Source organism: Ischnura elegans, chromosome 3 (assembly GCF_921293095.1).
Source record: "Ischnura elegans chromosome 3, ioIscEleg1.1, whole genome shotgun sequence".
Classification (NCBI taxonomy): Eukaryota; Metazoa; Arthropoda; class Insecta; order Odonata; family Coenagrionidae; genus Ischnura; species Ischnura elegans.
Genome location: NC_060248.1, coordinates 65,398,649 through 65,420,711, shown reverse-complemented (window position 1 = coordinate 65,420,711; position 22,063 = coordinate 65,398,649). Strand labels below are relative to the sequence as shown.

Sequence of the window (22,063 nt, the reverse complement as noted above, 5' to 3'; positions counted from 1 at the left end):
AGATATAGCTTGAAGCTCAAATGACATAAGCATCGCGCCGCAAATACAAAGCATTCATGGATACCACGGAAAATAGGGTCAATAAATAATCGATGAAAGCACGAGAAACATCTTGGTTCTACGTTATAGATAACCGCTGCCCGTAACTGCAAAACAAAAATAAACTGACCATTCGAGATTTAGTGCCCTCGTAAATCTCCTCTTACATTGGTGGTTAAGAAATGACGGAAGCTGATGCAATGGACAAAAGATATAAATTCATTCCTTCATACGGAAATGGCGAAAGGAGGTGCTAACTACAAGCAGTCTAATGGAAATAAAGATAGAATTTACTGTGCTGAATGTAATAAGGAATAATAATGAAGTTGCGAGCTGGCAACCATAAATTAAAGATAATGGGAAGAGGAATTCAAGAGCCGTAAAGGAGATAAAAAAGCTATTTGTGTCTCCGAGAATTTAGCAAAAAATTTCCATGACTGATAGCATATTTCAGCATTATATTGAATTCATGAAACAGCAACATCCATTTAAATATAAGCAAAATGGACGTATTCACCAAAATAATATTTTGCTTAAGTGATGTTTTATTGAACTTGTACCTTCAATCGAACTGAAAAGTGACGATTATAATGTGTTTTCTTTGTTTTTCAGGAAATTTAACCATTCGCTCAGTAGGCATTGGTGTGATGACCATATATGCGGAAGAGGCTCAAAGGTTTTTATGTTTCAATCGGAACTGGAAGTTAATAGGCTCGGTAAGTACAAACCTATAATTTATGAAGAACTATACTCGGATCATACATAATATCTACTACATATCGTACTGCAAATGATGATTCAAAATTGGCACTGGAAGTATTTTTGAAGTATTCAGTGCATTCGAATTCTAAGATACTTTATCTTAATTTCGTCAACCTCGAAAAACTACAATGATTTTTATTCTGTGAAATTTTGTAGTTTCAGAAATGTTGTTAAAGAAATTGTTAATAAATTCAAATGCATTATATGAGCATGTGCCGCATTGTACAAAGACATTCATATCCACTCGTAATATTCATTCATATTGATTATCAGTTAGAATAATTTGACAAGCACAACCTTTATCGACACGGAAACACAGTGACCGTGAGCGGGCGCATTTGTATGGCAAATATCATATACCATTATTATAACATATTTTTCTCGCCTCGGCAATCACGCTTACAGATTTTCCCTTTCTCTCCCTCCAGAAGCGTGACAAGGGCGCGAGGTGTAAGTTCTACGAGGTCATGGAAAATGGCTACAACCAATACAAATCCGCGGCCAACCAGAGTTACTTCGTGGGCTTCAATCCGAAGGGGAGGCCGCTGAGGGCGGCTGGCATCAACCCCCCACGGCGCACCGGCGGACCTCCCAGGCGGCACAAGTCGAGGACCCGCAGCCGGGCCACGTGCCTCAACTTCATCAAGCGGGGCTCCGACTTCAGCATCGGCGCGCACCACGAGCGCCTGGGCAACGGCGCCCCCGGCCTCCTGCCCCAGCTGTCGGGCGCCGGACACGACGGCGTGCTGATAGCGGGCGGGGGCCGGGGATTCAAGGGGCTGACCCTCAGGGAAGGCGGCATGGCGGAGCTGCTGCCCTACAGGGACGGCTACTTCGCGGGAGGCGGCGGAGGCGGCGGCGGCGTGGAGCGCGGAGGGGGTCTCGCGGTCACGAGAGAGCCGAGGCTCGGACGGTACGGCAATCCAAAGACGAGGCACGGCGGCAAGAGGAAGTGGGAGGTGAGCTGAGTGCACGCGCCGGCGCCCTGAAGACAAGAGGGACGAGGACCCGGACGAGGGCGAAGCTGCCTTTTACCGGGAAACGGGCCCAGAGGACGTCCCCGGAGGACGGCGCGTCGGGTGGACACCCGTTCGACACACAACAACACTCGCACACAAATACACAACACACACGCATACACTCCAGAGCGACGCGTATACCAACACACGGAGCAGACACCCAAGGACCTCGACGACGCCTCACGCGCCTCCCTCCCTCCTCACTTCTTCGGCGGAGGGAGGGAGGCCCAGCGCGTGTCCTCCGGCAGAGTGGGCCGCCCCGCGAGGACCACCCGCGGCCGGAGCAGAACCACCGGATCCGCGGACACCGGACCTACCGGGAAGACTTGAGAATGGGGGCGTCAGCGGGAGGACGCTCGGTATAAACTAATAACTTGAACCGACCTCTTCCTGAGAAATCCTCCTCGCGATACCGCAGAAGAATCGCATGGAGGCACGGAAGACGACGCACGGGTCTAGGGAAGGCTGAATGCTTTCATTCTCCCTCACCGGCGATAATTTCCGTGTGCCCGCAAGTCGGACGACGCATTCATAACCAAGGTGTGGAGTGGAGGGAGCGTAACTTTGAAAAAAATTAATAAATTAAAAAAAAATATTTCGACTGCCATAGACCGCTTTTTTGGAGAAGCTTTCTTATGTAGCCCATTCGTTGTTTACGAGGAAGGAGCAAACGCATTCGCATTTTAAAACCCGCAGCAAATCGAAAGAAATGATACGCATTTATTTATCTTTTCACGAAAATCATAAAGCGGAGAGGGGACGGAGATGGCGATCATCCCACGAGAAGCCAGCGACAGGATAAACGTGTGTATGTATGTCAAGGGGAGAAAAGGAATGAGTGGTGGAGAAGGAGGCGACATGTGCGGAAGACATTCTGTGTTGTGATCGGTGGGGAAACATTGGGAGAGGCGCCGGGCGGAGGAGCGAAGTGGGTCGGGGAAGTGGGGGGGAGTTTAGTGGGCACGAGGTGAAAAAGACTTGGACGGGAGTGTTAATACGCGGTGTCGGTGGAACATTCCTCCTGCCTCCCGTGGCAGGTGTTATTTAGTGAGAAGGATACCGTGTGGGACGTCGGTCCGTCGCACTGACATCTCGCTCCCGATCGCGCTGCTCCCCAGCGGAATGGACGAAGCAGATAAGGAGGAAAGCACTCGAACGTGGACGAGAGCTCTTCCAAGAAGACAGGTGAAAAGGAGGAGATGAAGACGTACAGATATGCGGGTTTGGTTAATGAGCCGAGTGCAACAGACTGATGGGGTGAGAATGAAGTGGCAGATTGGGTGAGGAGAAGTCATCCGGGTGAAGACTTTTGTCAGTTGTCACCCGCCAGTGTGGGAATGACCCCGGTGAAAGGGGGAGGGTAGGGCATAAACGCTTTCTCCCGCAGAGAGCCTAAAAGATCAGTTCACGGCCGCCAAGGATGGCCACGAATGGCGAAAAAATGGTGTCTTTTTCTCCTTCCCCTGGGGCTGTGATTGAGGGGTGTCGTTTACGAGGGGCGTGTGGGAGGGAAAATAAAATGAAACGCTGGTCGTGTGGTTGCCCGTGGTAGAGTGTCGTCTCTCCCGGCGGGTCTACCGGAAGGAAGATCGGTTAGGGAGATGAGTGAAGATTAAGTTGTCTCCACGAGGGGCGACAAGCAAGGAGCTTAACTGTTGGGGAGGCTTGGTTAAGACGAATTTCCCACCACATCTCACCCCCGTAAAACTACCGTGAAACAATCGAGTCCTTTCCACAGGCGCCAAAGAAAGGATGCTCTACCAAGAAATCCCATTTTTTGTGCAACTATCTCCCGTTTTGGTTTTATTTTTTTTAAGAGCGACCCCTGTCCTCGTATCCGCAAGAAGTCGTTACCATCTTGCGCAGAAGCCCTTTTCCCGCAAGATGGTACCGAGCTCTTGGGTAAGGAAGAGAAGCGAGAGGGGAAGGGGAGAGGGAAAAGGTGTTTAGGTGAGAGAGAAAGATTCCCTGGGTGGGGCAGGTTTTTGTGTTACTTGGAACGACAGAGAGGGAATGGGGCAGATGGTCACAGCGGCGCGATTGACAAGCTCCAGGAGTCCTTCTCGCTTCTCCTTTGACTTCCTTTTCAAAACTCTAGTGTCCCTTCTTTCCACCTTTTTCCCCCACCACTTCCACACCCACCAAGACCTCCTACAGGAGACGGCCTTCCGGAACAGTAGAATACTCACAATAGGGACAACTTCACGCAAAATTTCGTCGGGATAAGTGACACTTCCGAACTTTTCTGGGCAGCTATTCTGCCTCGGCCAACTAGTCTTGTGCAGTACAATGCTCTCTCTCTGACGTCTTGCTTCCGGTACCATGCGTTATCAACCCCGAGCTCTAGCCGCAAAAATGGAACTTTCCTCGCATAGTAATGATAGTACGTCACCAGGCTCAAGCACCACTAGCCTGGGTGGTTAATACGACGAGAGAAAAAGGTAGCGAGATGAAATGTGACAATTAGTAGCACTATTTGGAATAGGTTCATTGGGAGAGAGATACCGGTCATTTCACCATTCACGAGCTATACCTTGGCGTTTCAACCCTTAAAAGCTTAATTCCCTGGCCTACCCACTCCCCAGGAAACACCGCCGCCCAAAAATCTCTTTCCTCACACGGCCATCGAAGGATTCCACCCCCTAATTTATCCCTACCTGAACAACATCCACAGGCCCCCGCCCCGTCCCAACCTCGCTCTGCAGTGAGGAGGAGAGCTGTCGTCCCGGGGCAATTGAGCCGTCCAAACCCGCACCTTCCCACGGGAGCCATCCCCCCCATTCCAAACTCTTCGGGTTTTCCACCTAACTCGGCCATCGAAAAACCACCCACACCGGAGAGGTATTACCCTCCCCTTCGAGCCCGCCCTCAAGTCAGACCACGCCACCCTTTACCTTATCACTTTATACCTCACCGTCCGAACTGCTCTCCAAAATAACCGAGCAACGTGTGATCAACATAGACAGAATCAAGATAAACGGTGAATGAATCGAATAATTCTTAGAAGGTTGGATTGGGATCTCAAGAATCAGAATTTTGCATTTCAGTAGAGGGTCGTGTCTGCCCATCTCTTCTTCCGTCTTCATTTCGCTTCCCGCTCAGAGTCTCCGAGGTGGTCCGAGGAGGAGGCCTGTCGCTCCTCTATCCCATCCACGGGGGACTCCAAACTGCTTCCCGGCCCAACGTCAACCGAACGTCCAGTGGGGAGACAGATGAAGCCGTCTCCCAGGCGTCTCTCTTGTCTTCTTCCCTTCGCCTTTTCCTGCTCACAATTTTTCCACACTCTGACGCGCGTCCTTTCTCTATTAAGGCTCTCATCCCTGCTATTCCCGGCCGAGAATGCGCTTATATTTTGGAATATATCGGAATGTTATACTTCTAGGGCATCTTCGCGTTGTAGCGGGCAAATTCTGGTGGGGATGGCCGAACTATAACAATATTCTAACAGGGCGCATCACTCCTATTCGACCGGTGTTTTATCCTAACGAATCGCTCGTTTAAATTTTTTATGCTATATCTTGAAATTTTCAGAGTTTATACTAAGCCCTTAAATAAAATTTGATGTTTTCCCCTCGTTATGTTAATTTTCTGTATTTGATATATGGAAAATGTTGGTATAGTTCAGTTCATTAAATTTCAAAGTGAACAAAAGTTCTGAACGAGTAATTCGTTGAAACATATACATAATTCGATCTCTTGAGAGGAGTAATGGCTCCACCTAAATAAGGAGAACAACCAAGGGAAGAATCAGCTTCTTTGAAGTTAACACATTCTTTTGAGGAAATGGAGAAAGGTACCGCCATTATTCCCGTTCTATTCAACCTCACTCGTGCTTCTGATCACTTCTTCAAAAAGCAACTTTCCTTCTTCTTTTCCACTCAATTCACGTTTAGGGCGCAAACTTCGGCCAGGCCACCTTCAATTTCTTCTATTCAGTGCAGCGCCTACCTTTTTCCCCTGATCTTTTTTTCGACGGATTAGTGTCTCCTCTACCGTCACCACCTCCATTCTTACAGCCTGGCTTTAAGGCTCAATGCAGCGAAGATTCTCTCACTCTCTTTCTCTCCGACCCCCTATCTTTCACGCCGTCCCTAATCTGCTTATACCTATACCCCCGATCGCCTTTGTCGCACGCACGAGACCCAACAAAAGCCATCCCCGGAGAGACGCCGACGGCTATTTTCCGTCTTCCTGCTCTGCTACACAGCCTGCACAAATCCATTCCTGTCACAGTATCCACGTGCCGCGCCTTCACCAGCTTCCCGCCGAAAAATTCCACCTCTCTCCATTTTTTTTTTTGCGTGCTACCGAATATTGCATCACCCGTTCAGTTTTCGCTTTCTTACTTCCATGCCCATCCATGAAACGATAACGTTCTTTCATTTCTTAAGTATCCGTTTCATTTCACTCTATCTTTCCTTTCATTTAGTCGCAAAAATTCAGCCACCTCCGTAGACCAATGCTTCTATAGAGCTTTAAAATTCTCTATGCCCCAGGGTCAGCATATGCACATCCTTAAAAAGATCACTTTTTCATCAATTTATCTCTCTTTTCATTTAGTCGCAAAATCAGCCTCCTACATCCAGCCAGCCCATATGAATCTATAGGGCTTTAAAATTCTTTAGGTCCAAAGGCCAGCATATGCACACCCTTTAAAAGATGCTAATAAATCAATCATGAACGGTAGAGCGTCTCAGAGAGGCGAAGTAAAAAGAATGGAGGGAAGCACTAGGAGATGCGGAAAGGTAGGGAGGATGGATATGAGGAGCGCAGTAGAGGCCGTGGACACAAAGGGAATTCTTGCTCCCCAGTGCTCCTCTTCCCAGACGCTGCCAACCCCTTCTCCTCCCCCTCATCGCGGTTCTCATTCCTCCCGCAGCAGCAGCACCACAGACCTTGTCTCCACACCCAACGCCGCGCCCAAAACTTCCCTGCCCCCAGGAGAAGGAAGCGTGGGGCAGGCAGCGCCGCACTCGCCCATAACCCCCCGTCGTCCCGCTCCTTTACCTCACAATTCTCCGGAAAGGGTATTTCTTTTGGAATTCAAGGAAACAAAGGGCCTAGGGAAGATGGGTGAGGGAAAGGCGGTAAGGGAGAGATAGAGAGAGAGAAAGGAATGGTACGTCTGCTGTGTGGGTGTGTTGTGCGGTGAGACCATCCACTCTTCCGCGCCTTCCCATGCGAGCGAGGACGCAGAATGGGAGGTTTTTCAGTCTTTTAGGCCGGTGCCGCGTTTACCTGAAGTGTGGAGTGCCCGGCGGAGAGAGGGGGGAACACCTTTTTTACGTCCACTCGCATCCCTGGTCTCCTGAGAGAAAGAGCGAGGTATGAGGTGTCAGAGGGCCTTTTTTCTATCTCTCTCTCTCACCCTCAGTTCCCTGGAGAGAGAAAGATGGAAATGTTCCTTGAGTTGGGAAGGGGTGGGAGTCATCGGGTGGGTAGGCCACTCCTTAGGGGTCTCCCGGAGGCGGCGGCGGCGGCAAGCGGGCAGAAAAGGTGGTGCGCCCGAGTGGGCAGGCGATGCGCGCGTCCGACTCGTAATGCGGGAAAGATTTCTTGTTTTTTTTCTTCCATCCTTGGCCAAACGGTCCCGGACCACCGCGACGCCCTGTAGACTGCGTTTACTGAAATGAGAGACACAAACTCGAGACGCAAGAACGCCTAGGCGGGATATATTCTCCCTAAACCCTACTGAGTATTTTCGAATTATTTTCGTGGGTACGGCATCTAAAATAATAAAATTCGCTGAATAAAAATAAATGACATCCTCGAATGTATAAAGAGAGAAATGGCACAGCTCTTTACGCATTTACTCCCTGTGGCCGTGGAACAATTTTTATGAGAGAGTAAAAAAATTGAACTACTTTTGGAGGGTGATAAAGACAATACTAAGCGTGTATGCAGATATCATCGCTGCGACAGCATATAATACCGAAATGAAGTCGTTGGACAAGTTTTCGTAAGAGAGAGCAACAAAAATATTAAACCGATTTCGGAGAAAAGTAATGACAGAAGTCGCGCGCGTAAACACAGAGATCGTATCGCTCCGACAGCATACACCTACTACCTGGAACCCCCGCAGTGTGGCCACTGAGCAATTTTTCGCGAGTCACCAAAATATTAAACCGCATCCGGCGAAAAATAATGGCATACTCGAGCTGGTAAACAGAGAAACCGCTTCGTTTTACTCGCCGAAATGGTGTTCCCGAACGAGTCCTACCATTATAGCAATCTCTTTCCTCTTATTCAATTGTCCCACCGAAGTAGGACGTTTTTAAGGGGCAAAACCAACGACCGGGAAAATAACCCTTGAATAAATCCCATCCACACTCGACAATAAAAAGCACGCGGGATGTCCACACACAGCGAGAGAAGAACGGTGCTCCACACATCACACGCCTTTTGGTCCTTCCAAATTTTCTCTCTCTTTTCCCAACCGCGCCTCCTCACCCCACCCTACACGTCCTCCATGATTGGGTGGAAAGGTGCGCTCGCAGGGAGTGGCCAGGACTCCTCCACGGTCAGAATCGGGAGAAGCGCGGTGGGAGCAGCGGGGGGCCGAAATTGAAATGATCCCGCTCGGGAAGAGGGGAGGGAGTTGCAGTGACTGGCGGTGAGATTGAGAGGGAAGGAGATTACGGTGTGGGGGGGGGGGGGAGAGACAGAGGGGACACGTTTCAAAAGCCACGGATATCCCCACGCGTCACCCTTTCACCCCGTGCTATTGAATTATTTGAGGGAGGGAAAGGAGAAAAAAGGAGAGGGAGGGATGAAAACTGAGGAGAGTGAAGGGATCGGGGTGAAAAGGAATGAATTGGTGTCAGTGGTGGAGTGTGGCAGGGGGATGCCCCCCCGGGAGGGCCCGGAGAATATGAATGCTTTCCGAGTTGAGGTTTAACCTCTGTCCCTCTCCCTCTGTCTTTCCCCTAATCTAATCCTCATAATTTACGATCGGGAACAAAGGGCGAGCTTTAGTTCCCGATTCCGACAAAAATATGGCGGTGCTCCCGGTGCAAAGAGCGAAACGGAGCGGGCGGGTGGTTGAGCAGAGGCGGGGTTTCTGGAGGAAGAATAGGATCCTCGCTCTCTCTCCCTCTCCCTCTCTCTCTCTCTCTTCCTCCCTCTCTCTCTCTCTCTTTCCATGGGCAAAAAGAGATGGGTCGGAGCGAGAGCATTTCTGAGAGGAACATGTGATATTAACCTCGCTCCCACCCTCACTTTCGTCATATTTAGCCTTCCCGGACGTGCTCCTCTCCCCCTCCACCAACAGCCTCCTCCGGCTTACTTCCTCACCATAATCCTCCACTCACCTCCCCACTCTCCTCCTCCTCCGGCGGTGGCAGATAAATCTCATCCGGACCCCCACCGACTACGTCCGTCTCCCCTTTCAAAAACATACCCCAAATTTATATGCCATCGAGGGGCCTCAATTGTTGTTAGAAAAAATATTATAAATGAATTCGGAGGAGTGGGAGTATTTGGAAGAAAAGAGAGTGAAAAAAATTAGTCACGTGAAAGCGAAGCGCTATCCGCACCATGGGGTCACAATAGACGGCCTCCCAAGGGGTTATGCGTGGACTCGGGAAGTGTCCCGCAACCCTTTGGAGTGAAAAAGAATGAACGACGGGCGACGGCGTAAGGGGAAAAAATTATAATAAAAAGGTTGAAAGCAACCGTTTCATGCACCTCCCGGACTCCTTATCCCATTCCGTGATACACGCTGGTGAGAAATAGAGGTTGGGACGAGGTGGAGGGAAACCATTAAGAAACAAACCAGCTCTCCGCTTGAGTGAGGAACGATATCATTATTTGTGTGACCGGAAATCCTCTCGTCTCTCAGCCCGCTCCCTAGACTTCCATCCACGTAAAAAAAAACGTCTCTTCTCTTCTCCTCATTCCTCGCGTCTGGAATATCTTTTTTTTTCCCGACGCCTCTTCCAGTAAAATCCATGAACGAAATTTTTGTGGAGTCAAAAAAAATTTACGTGCATTTCACTTTCATGCAGCTCGTGATTACGGGAATGGAAAGTTGGAAGAAACACGTTAAGGACTGCTCTCTTCCTCGCCTCACGAACAAGGGGTGGAAGGACGCAAGAAAAAAGACTAAAAAACGGAGAGCGACTATGGCCTTCCACCCAAATTTTACCTACCTATTGTATTTGTACGGCGCCCTTCTCGTCCCCTCTCAGCTATTTTCCTCCCTTGATTTTCGCACTTCTAACATTCCCTTTCAATTTCAGCACTGTGGCAATATTGCCTCGTAGAGTGAATGCATTAAATGTGTAATTGGGCCATTGGGAGCCGGAAGGTATGTGAATGGATGTTACTAAAAAAAAAAATACTACCTCCTTCCAAGCTCCTCTCCCAAAAAATTGTGTGAGCCATTTCGATGGAATTTAAAAAAAGAGAAGAAAAGTAAGATTATGGAAAAATATTAATTATTATTATTATTATTATTGAAAACAAATCAATTGCTAATCCGTTGTAAAGTGTTTCATTTTACATATTCCATGTTTTTCACTTGGGCATAGTTTCATTGTAAATACCTGTAAATATATCTCTGTGTATAAATAAATAAATATGTATGCTGCATTTAAGCCCATAACATTTTGGATCATAATTATTTACCCCAAGTCACCCCAAGAGTTTCCACGTCTTAATTCCTCGATCAGCGCTTCATAAGAGAAGAAAATAATAAGTAAAACGGTAATCCCAAATGTTATTTCAGTTCAACACGAAGGCGTGACTATGAACTGAATGAAACAAAAAATAACATCGACTTCAACGAGGAATACAAAATTGAAGACCTCGACAATGGGAAAATAGGCAACCGTATCACTATTACTATTCACACTCTTCCGATTAGTTAATTGCAATGCTTACTTTAATGAATTAATTTTAAGTACTCGAACATGTCGCGAAAAAGCATCGCAACGGCACGAAAGAATAGAACGACGAAAAAAACAAGGCTGCATTTGCTTGTAAAAGGTAATCGATTTCTTGTAAGCCCTTCGAAGGAAAACTAGAATGTAATGCATTCACGACAGCTACCTCAGACTTAATTTTCTCTTGCCATATGAAGCACCATAATTTCCGTATTAATCCGTCAAAACATAAAATTTCGTGGGTGAGTTAATCATATTTAAACCAATCAAGGGACGGCTATGACAATATAATTCTCTCAATATTAATATTTCATGTACAATACAGTTATATGAGTTGGAACAGCTGAAATCATAAAATCGCTAGAAATATATTTTTAACGAGGCAATGTAGAATCAATGGATAAAGCGGTAATGATATTCAAGTCACGAGTTCAAGAGAATAAGCCTAAGTTTTGTCCTCTCATTTTCAATGCATAGCCCATGACAACTGAAGCCTCAGGCGATATCCACTGTCGTACGGAAATGGCTGAGGCTAATTTATTTCCTCGGACAAAGGGCAGGCTCACATTTCTGTATAAATTATAAATAGGATGCTCAATATATTTTATGGTGAGCTGCCTTTATGGGATCAATTAAACCCATTTTCGACAAAACTGTTTTATTACCATGTCCGCTTCGGCATTTTCGTCCACATAAATCCATCGAAATTAATAAGTTTTTCTAAAAAGTTTCAAAATGCTCGCCAACTCTGCGGAGGAAATTTGAGTGAAAGATATAACTTACCAGGAGTTCTTGTCCCCTCGGGTCGGTGCATAATATATCTACGGTCCGACTTCACCTTCGGAAGAAGTTATTACGCCTGGGGAAGTTATCTTGGAAGGCAGTTGCACTCAAACTGAGGTTACGGAAGGGCATGTCTACGAACTTCCAAGAAATGCATTTTTTTTATCGCTCCCTAGAGGCTGAAATAGAATTTTAAAGGTTATTCTTACCAGTAAATTTGGATGATGTATGTGATTCTTAAATCGCTTCGAAATTTTTACGGAACTATTCAATAACGAAAACTTAGCGCCATAAAAATAAAAGATCACACCAAGTTTCGGATTTTTATATCCATAATGGTTTTAATATAATGTGAGAATATGCACCAAGCGTTAAAATATATGAACTGTATGAGTGGAATTACAACGGCATACACGATATAATGAAATTAATTTTATGCCAGTGAGAGCAGCCTGATAAATTTATTGCGTTATTTCCATTCAAATACACGACACTTTTCTCAAATTTCTAATTGACATTTTTCTCCCCCGAAAAACAAAGCGAATTTAAAATTTTAATAAAAAAGAAGAATAAATGCATAAAAATAAAATGTATCGCTGCATGTAATCCGATAGATGTCATTTCCAGTCATTCAGTTTTCTGAAACATGAAAAAACATGTATTTAAGAAAATCTCCCTAATGATCGTTACGTAGATAAACCTGAGACAAGGTCATCCCTTCTAAACTGCTTTGACAGATAATTAGTCACTCCGATCCAGCAAAACTCTGTAAGGAATGACTATTCAGACATAATGTTTACGCAAGCACCAATGTCAGCCACCACCAGGTACTCTGATTGAAGAAGATGGATGGTATTATAATGTGACCTCTGTCAAGATATTCTTCGCTGAAATTTTTCATGTCGATGTTCTGGCATAATCAACATGATCGACAGATCCCAAAGGTCAACCCAAAGAGAATTCTTCAAAGAAGATATAGCAGATGTTCTTTCGATTTAGGGATATTGGTAGGTTAGGCATAGAATATAAAATATGAGGAAAATATAAAAATTGATACCGTAAAATGGCGAAACTGAAAAAATTGCAGAGCTTGAGGGCGTGAGAGAAGCAGACTTGAAGCTCTTGTGGGGAATAATTTCAACCGACTTAATAACATCAGCCTAGGGAGATGATTTCCATAAAATGCCATTTAAGTCTTTACTTAGCTCTTATGTTTACTTGATAAATTGATCCAATGATATTTTTGATAATTTTCACCACCTCATGTCTTTAACCAACAAAAAGTGTAGTATTTTTTGGGATTATTCATAAAACGTCTTAATTAACTGGGAAAAATTCAAAAACACAGAGAAAAAGAAGTGAAATTCTTTAATCGCGGTTACTACCGCGTCAGTTGCTTTGGCGAAGACAACAGCTCGCTGCCACCATTGTCTACGTCTCCAAGTCAATGAAACTGTTGCTTTCGTCACTGCAACCAACGCGGTAATACCCGAGAATGAAGAATTTCATCGCATACCACGAAAATCTCTGTTCTCACCAGAATAAAAAAACTACCGAAAAGAGGAAGCTAATAGCGACACCGATTCAATAGCAATCCCTTTATCGTTCAAAGCATCCCCTTACTGCGAGCAACATCTATTCCCGAATTTTCTACCGCCAGGAGAAGGAGAAACTATCCTGAGAATTATGAATAAAACCTGGCGGAACTCGTGTGCACCGTGGACGGGACGCCTTGAGGTTTTGCGGGCATGTAGTCGGTGAGTATAGGCCGTTACAGGGGGCGAGACGCAACTCGTAACCGAAGAAAGGTGAAAGAAATTCCCTCTCCCATTCAGGGCGGGGGCTAAGCTGTAAAATTCCATTCTTGCGCGTATTTCGGAAACGCAGTTTGAAGCGGAGGTGGAGGAGACGATTGGTGGGTCCTAGGGCTTGCGTAGTATTGAGGGTTTTCCTCACTCGCAGTTCGGGGAGGGGGAGCAGAACGGAGGAGAAAAGGGAGTATAACGGTGAGTATTTTGTTCCTTTGGTTAGTTAGGGCGGTTAGGGCCTTGTGAAGGGGGAAGGAAGTCTTCCACGGGGCTATGGCCACCCCTTCGCCTCGCAGCACCCCCTTCCTTCCATTCGTACTTTTGTGAGATGCACCACCGACCCGGCGTTGGTCGCCCACCCACCCACTGATTCCCAACCCCCGGGACACACCTAAACTTCGTCTCCTTCCCTCGCACCTCTACGGCGCGCCATTCTCTAAAGACTTCCTTCCCACCCCTCCCCTCCTCCTTTTCCCGCCCTTTCATTCTTCTCCTCCGCCCACACTTTCCACATCGTTCGTAACTTCGAATATTCGAGTCCTACTTCTAGTCAAAAGCGACTAAAATAACAAACATTTCCGATTCAATGTATAAGCAAATGGTTCACAAAGCAAAATGGGCTGGAATGCAAAAACCATAGAAAAAGTTGTTTGCGAAGAAATTTTTTACGCTTTTTTGAAATGTAATATGAAAAATATGACTGTTTTATCAATGTCTACCTATTTTAAACCAATTTTATTATGAATTCGGGAAAAGTTAGTGCCTTTAGCATTAAGCTCAACTGTAGTTGTAGCGTGCGTCTCAGCATTATAAGTTCACCCATTTGATGCAGGCAACATTCATCCTCTCGTTTGCTCAATCAACAATATTATTTCTTCCCCTTACGTTACAGGGTGGAATCTATTACAACAGTTTTCTTCTCCACTGTATATGCTAGGGCATCTTGCTGATAATGGCAACTTTGTGCGGGGATGCTCCCGTCGCCGGCGTGCGGGAAACTCCGCTGCATGGTTCAACTGAATTTGTGACCAAAAAACTCCAAAATCCATCTAATACTTTGCGCAGCGTATCAATTTTTATGAAGAAGAAATGGTATTTTAGGTCAACACTCTTCATCACTTTAACAAATACGAAAGTGAAAATGCATGCAAACATTGCAGGATTTTGTATTTGTTGAACATACGCTGTGCTTGGAGTGAAATTTCTTTTCGTAAGACTGACATTAAGCGGTTAAGAGTGTTATTGGGCAAGACTAAATGAGAGCCCATTAATTGGTCAGTTAAAATTTTAGAAAGTCAGTACTTCGAATGGCTCGCACAAACTGCATCAACTACAAAGCTTTGACAATAAATGTGACCATATAAATTGGTCGTCTACTACTATATGATTAAAATAAGCTTAAAAAAGCAATAGAAGATGCCAAAAAAAATAATGGAGAAATGGAAATACGCAGTTCCACGAATGTATAATCATCGGAGGCCCTTAAAGGTAAGTTGAGCCACTCCTCATTGATTTATTACTAAAAAGCCGCCATATTTTCCACCATTCTTTGTTATATTTCAATGCTACCTATAGCATCAACGTTCGGCTTCAACATCGAATGATCTTTTTCTAATTAGACATACCTAATAGCATTTACATTTAAAAAATCATCAGTTATAAGAATCATTTCCACTATCAGCTGGCACTGTTGGTTGATTAATGTCTTTTCCCACGAATACTTTTATCATTTTTTTCCGCAGAGAACCACCCTTCGCACTATAAATATTTGAATGCGGCATGGCATCAAAGAGGATATGCCAAAAAGCAATATAAGAGTGTCCCTCGCTATGTCCCATTACATTTCACGAAAAAATTTCCCCTTTTTTTCCTTACACACGAATCACCGAGCATTACAATAAACGTCGGGGCATTCCTTTCCACACCCTCCGAAACAGTCCATATCGCGGCTTCTTCAGTCATCGCTTCAATTCCCACCAACGACTTTGTCTCCTCCACCCTCGCCATCATCCCTGCTCCTTTGGGCGAGAAATTTCCTCCTCAGTCCTGCCCCCACCAAACCCTCGCATTCCTCTCTACCACTTCTGCCCCCGTGCGCTTTCGGGGGCGGACGACGAGAAGAGGCAGCGGGCACCCGATGGAAGGTGGAGAAGCATGAACTTGAACACCGGACAGGGTATTCAGGGAGGAAGCTACAAAGGTGGGATTGTGAGGAGGAAGGTGAGGGAGAAAAGACGGTGATGGTGAGCTCCCGCTCAAAACCCCCCGAATTTTGTATTTTTTTTTTCCTTGGCGCTACTTAAGCTACCTTTTTGAAATTTACAGGGAATCCAATACCATTTTCAACACTTCGATATCAATCTGTGTGAAAAATGCTCAATATTCCTACAAGCAGTATTCATTTACAAAGGTTTACTCTACATCTCAAATATTTCAAGATGGGAGGTCAGTTTCAAACAACGACTATGGAAGGAAAAGGACAAAATGCAGCCTGTCCAACGGGAGTAACGAGTCCTCTTGAGGAGCGCCTCTTTCCTGCAAAACCAATCTTGTTGCCAGAAGTATTACTTGATTTAAACTACAGCCATCACCTTAAAATCTTCAGGGTACATAAATTAGACCCTTGTCAATATTACATTTATTTAAATTATAAAAAAATGATCCTCTCAGAAAAAACTGAGGTAAAATCTTCATGATAGATGCTAAAATAAATGCTAAAAGGATCATCTCAATGTACCATGGAAATTTATAAATGATATTGTAGATTTTAACCATTTAATATGATAAGAAAATAGACCGGTTAAGCGGTCTTCTGAGGAGAAATCATCACTTCCTCTCGAGCGGTCGTATTTGATCATTTTTCCAAAGGAACTTATTGTTTAAGACTTACTCCAACATCTTGAAATATTCATGAAATATAGGAAAGATCTTCGCCAATTATAATTGTATATAAAATATGAAACATGTTATTCATAGGGAATATAGATACAAAATTTCATGTTTGTGTTACAGGTAAAAGTAACGCGACTGGAATAAGTAACAGTCGGGCGGGTGTGATGCGTCGTCTTAAACGATATGAAGGAAGGACGCAACCACCCGGTCATCTCCTTGCCCCACCCTCGCACCTCACACCCCGACCCAAGCCCCTTATGCCCATTGAGACCCGCCGTAAAAACTAGTTTGGGCAACCACGCGCCATCATGCTTCCTCGCCGAACACAATCTACGCCCGAGATCGCGTTCAACCTCCTGACTTGGTCCCCCCGAAACAGAAGAGAGGGAGCGAGCCGAAGCCTCTTATCACCTCCATCGCGCGATGACCTCCTCATTTGGTATTGAAAAGGAAAGGCCTCCGTTGTTAAGCAGTTCATTTGTTTCTCGGCTTTTAGGGAGGACAGAGAGAGAGAGAAGAAAGGAAGATGGCGTTGGTTAAGGGCAGTGCAAAGTCCGGCTAGAGAAAAAAGGCACAACGAAACGTAAAAACAGGCCACTCCGAGAATGTTGAGGGGGAAAAGGTTATTCTATTTTTTGCAGCATAGGTTTTTAAGGAGCTGATATGGGAAACACAAGAGATGTCTAGCAATGGGAGTTTTTTTTAAACTTCTTCCGACTATTCTTACCTCTCTCTGTCTCTAACCCCGAGTCTCTTGTGTTCTCCGGACCCCATCGCCCACCGCCATCCCTCAAAGTCACTTCCTCGTACCTGGAATTGGCGCCTCGCTGAGAGAGCTGCATCGGGATCAAGGGTGAGGAAACGGCATTTCCGAATGCGCCAATGGGGGGAGCCCAGAGTGCCCTCTCGCGCCCATCTCCGGACGGTAGACTAATTTGGTAACTGGAAGGGCGCGCGACGTGATTCGGCACTTCCTCGGGGCCCGTCTTCATTCGAAATCCGTTTCCATGTCCACAGGGGTCCCATTTCCAACGGATTTCTGACAGCCAGAGGAATATTATTTTTCGCCCCGACGCCAGTCACAAATGGTGACCATCCGCTGAGAGAGGTACGCTGGAGTGATCTCGAGGGCAATCTTTCAATCGGGATTTTATTGAACGTGAAATTCGGATTCTTGTAGGCGTAGGCGTGAAACATTACTGTGGACCGACGAGGGGCCTTTCTTAAATTGAATGCTCTAGGTGTAGAAGGGATATAGGATAGGAATGAACATATGATGGACATCTGGGTGCTGGGGGGCTACGCGAGAAATAATTGACGAAATGGAAATATTTCTTTAAATTTTCCAAGGAGCATAACACTTTTAGGATTAGTTCCTCAAAGTTGAATGCAATATGGGCGTTCAGAGGAATTATGACGAAGGTAGAAGATGGAACTCACGAAAAGCATTAAAATATATTTCATGAAATCTTTAGTGCACGATAGCCTAGCAATTAAAACATTCTTCATCATTTTAATGAACAGTTTTCGGCTATTTTAAGTCCTGAAGAGAGAGTAAATACGCAAAAGTATCCGTTGATCCTGCAATTTCTGCACATGAGAGCACAAGGTTGGCGGATTTAAGGTGGGCGGCAAGGGGGGACGTGCTCCTCCCAGACGCTTAAAAAATGGACAAGATTTTCAATACGGTCCCAGTAAAATTACGTTCGTTTTGTTTTGCGTAATCAGAAATACAGTTAAATGTACATAGTACTTGAAAAGATTTTCTTTCGCACGTAAATTCAGGTATTAAAAGTTAAATATCTAGTAAAATAAAAAAAAGGTAGCGAACCGAGATGGTAAGACGCGAGAGTCAGAAAACCATTCAAACGACAGAGAGCAAGTTATGCAAAGATGAAAATAATCCGAACTGTTTTATCCGATATTGACCGCGAGTTAAAAATATAAAAAAAAGTCATCAGCCATCTGAAGGAAATTTAACGGAAAACTGCCGTTATTTTATGAGTAACTTATTAATATTACCATATTAATGACTGATATTAAAATATTTAGTATATTTCGTCCAGTAATTGTTGCATATTGCTCTTAATCCCCAACACGCAAATACTGTTTGCCTGTCAGACCCTTGACCCCTCCATCGGAAAAAATGCTGGATCCAGCCTCGGAGCACGCGCACCTTCTCGTTCAAAGTACATGAAAGTACGATTAAGTTAATACAAGCGAAGAGAAACAAAAGTAAGGTCTCCAAAAGAAATTGACCTGATTGGGGAGTTTTCATCTGAAATTTCACCCCCGTTATCTCTTGGAATGATTATTGAATAATCAACTGATTTATGGTGAACTCAATCGTGTTATTACCCCAAGATTAAAGATAAGGCTAAAATTTACCTAAGAAAATTTGGCAGGATGATTATAAAAAAAATAAAAAGAGGTGCAAAAAGATATTTATTATATATGTCATAGTAAATACTTCCAATTCATTTTAATGAAGAAAATGATTCATCGCCGGGAAATACGTTCGAAAACCGATGAAAGGCATGCATTGGCACTCTCATCACTTTATAGGAGCATAAATGATAAGGTAAAACAAAATTGGGGGCCGTGAACTTCTTTTTTATGGATATTTTAATAATTGCTTTTGAAAAAAAATCGGACTTTCTCTAAAAAATAATATTATTTTTTTAAATTAAGGTGATTTCTTCCGTTAGCAATCAGAAGAAATATGATGAAGCATTAACGCCTCACCAGGAGGCTTACAAGGAGATGAGTTCTTCGTCTTCAGCTCATCTGTGACTAATTCACATTGAGCAGAAAAATAAAGTACGCGCCCTCGCGATCTATCAGTAGACGAAGATAGCAGATAAGATAATTCCTCCCCCCACGTAAAATCGGTATTTGGCCGGCCAAATTGAAACCATCCTTCCATGCTTCATGCATTTCATGGACTAAGAAGAATCGCTCCATAAATTAAGTGTACTTCATCCTAGACACTTGATTTAATGCGAATGGATAATATCTGTTATCTACCACGAAAAAATGACGGGTATCGGGTCGGTTTAGGGAACGTGAAGAGTAGGCAACCGTCTCTAGGCCGAGCCTCCCAAAGTAGGGGATGGAGAGTGTAGGGAGAGGAGACTTCATAGAATATATATAGCCCCGTTTATATGCAATTAGGGTGAGGCGGGTATGGGAGGGGGGAGGTAAGCGGAGGAGAAAAAAAGGGAACGGAAGGAGAGTATAAAAAGATATAGGGATATCGACGTGAAACGGGGAACGCCACGAGCAACTATAAACGAGCAGGAAGATCGTTACAACGGGGAAGAATTAGGAGGAATGCGAGATTGGGAAGATTGTGGGCACAGAATTTCCCACTGCTTCTCTCTCTCTTTCTCTCTTTCCCCTTATCTTATGGAAAAGGGCACTTCGGGAGGCTTTCGAAGAGAGTTACAGTGACAGAAGGACCTCAAAATGCTCGCGTAAAAGATGCGGCGAAGCCCCTTGATGGATGTTGTAGAGGAGGGTATGGGAATGTGTGTCGTCATTCGAAAACTGTTATAGGACTCAAATCTAATCGTTGAAATGTCGTGGGATTTGTGGAAAAGCTTGAAAAAATTTTCATTTATTTATTTCCATTAACCCATAAACAGCACATTTAAGTCCTTTACAATGGGGAATCAACAATTAACAGTGAAGGACATTCACACACGCCCATGCCCTGAATAAGGGTAACTTACCCAGGCGGGACTCGAACCCGCGACCTTCGGTTTGGCAGACTGCACCCCGCCGCCACCGTGGCCGGCAAACCCATTCAATATAATCAACCCTGAAAATATAATCAACGAATTTAGGTATGAATTCACAACTTCGCAACGACACATGTATGCTGTTACAGATGCTAGACTTTTCCCTAAACCGAATTTATGACAGTTTGATTATATAACAAGCATGACCAATGTATGAATTAAACTTGCGAAAAAAAGTGAAAAAATAATATATAATATGAAACATACATAAAAATAACTAAGCAATTTTTTTCCATGCATCCGGTTCATTTCATTAAGTTGAGCATGGCGACCAAACTGTGTTTGAGATATCACGTTAAAAATGTTTTGTTAGCTCTCTTTCGCGCATTATTTATTCTCCATTTGTATAAACAAGATATTCCTTGTTTTCCAGTACATTTTCCTATGAGGGTAGGTGCACAGAATTGGAACTAATTACCTGGTTAAGAGGAAGCATATCTCACGCTTGACCGTCCTCTATTAATGACGCTTAAAATCTATGCTATCTTCTTCAAATTTTCATGGCATTATGAATTGAGCATTTTCAGCATTTTCCAATATGCATTATTTGATAAATTTACCTTTTCCTCCTCAAAAATTTCCACAGATGGAATTGCTTTAATATTTGAGATGAGGAAATTCTTAAACAGGGTCTGCTTACCTGAAAATGCTTAAAAATTTTAACAAAACCCAGAGGTATTTATAATTGGTGTTTTTATAGTTGAGTGTTCCACCAGCTACGCTGACAAAGAAAAGATAAACCACATAGCCATGTGCTGGTTTCATGAGACCGTGAAATATTCGCAGAAAAAGAATAAGTGATCGTAATATAAGAATTGCAACGCTATAGTAAAGACGATATACCCAAAGTTCTCAATGAAGTGTTAACAAAAAATAAGGTGAAATTATACAATTATATATGATTATAACTCAAAAGAACTTTCCACAAAAATATGCGAAGAATATATTCAGTTGAGGGCGAAATAATAAATCGTCAAAAGGGGTAATAGATCCCTATGAACCTCTCCTCCTTACGCCCCCTCCTGGAGGAGGAGAACCTTGGGGCTAGGACGGGATTTTGAGAAGGGAAAGTGAAAGGTTGGTCGAGCAAAAGAATGGGAGAGGGTTGTGGGTGAGAGGGAATGAGTGCAGAGGGACGGAAATGTGATAGCAGCGAACAACACCGCTTTGAAGAAAACAAGGAGAGTGGGAAGGATGGCCACGACAGGGAAAGCAAGTCGTTCGGTTCCGTCTCATTGACGGACATATATCCCCTTCTCGAGACGGCCATTCCCGATGTCTGCGTAAGCGCACTGATTGCGCACAGACGCACACTAATATTTCCAAGCGAGCTTTCATCGTTCACTTTCATCGGAAGAGGAACAAGTCGGAAGAGATCGGCCGGGATTGGGAGAAAGGATTGTGTTTTGGGGATGGAATTCCTCAGAGCTAACCAGAGGGGAGTTGGATTGGGAAGATGGAGAGGCTGGGTTCGATCCGAATGGAATTCAAGAGGCTGATGAAACGAAGAGGGCGTGTGAGGGGCCTAACAACCATTGAGAGCCACGCGCTAGTTCTATAACTCTTTAGAACCCAGAGCTGCTTCCGGGAAAAATAAAATTTCAAGATTTCTCATTTTGAAAACTTGAAAGTTTTTAACTCAATCATAAATATCGTTCAGCTAAATATTTCGTCATTAAAATTAACACTACAAAAGAATGCGTAGTTTAGAAAGTTCTTGAATTAAGCGGAAAATGTATAAATTTTTTATGTTTAAAATCGTTTCCGGCTTAATTTTGTGGAAAGTGTCGAAACTATGGTCGGTTAAGTGATAATAAAATAGTGTGGATATTACCATTTGTGCTTTAATCATGGATTTTTGATGTTACTTAGAAGCAATATTAAATTATAATGGGTGAGCTAAAGCGGCGATGTGTGGCTTTGGGTGATTTGCCGTACTGTTCCACTGAGCATAATGGAAAAGAAAATAAGGGTACTGCGTTGTGTTAGAAACCATTAAACAATATTTTAATTTGCTGGCATAACCGCGTGTTCTTATTCGACGCGGCGTTTATCAACCCCAGTTGGTTGCC

At 44.3% G+C, this 22,063-nt stretch overlaps 1 protein-coding gene across 1 annotated transcript in view; it reads left to right on the top strand.

Annotated features, from left to right (window-relative positions):
• Positions 1–10,425, top strand: part of LOC124155943 — a 190,364-nt gene extending 179,939 nt beyond the window's left edge. Inside the window, exons 4-5 of the mRNA XM_046530173.1 lie at positions 652–755; positions 1,230–10,425. Coding sequence (XP_046386129.1) covers positions 652–755; positions 1,230–1,769 — 644 coding nt within the window. The 3' untranslated portion in view covers positions 1,770–10,425. The remainder of the gene's footprint in view (positions 1–651; positions 756–1,229) is intronic.
• The last annotated feature ends 11,638 nt before the right edge of the window (positions 10,426–22,063 follow it).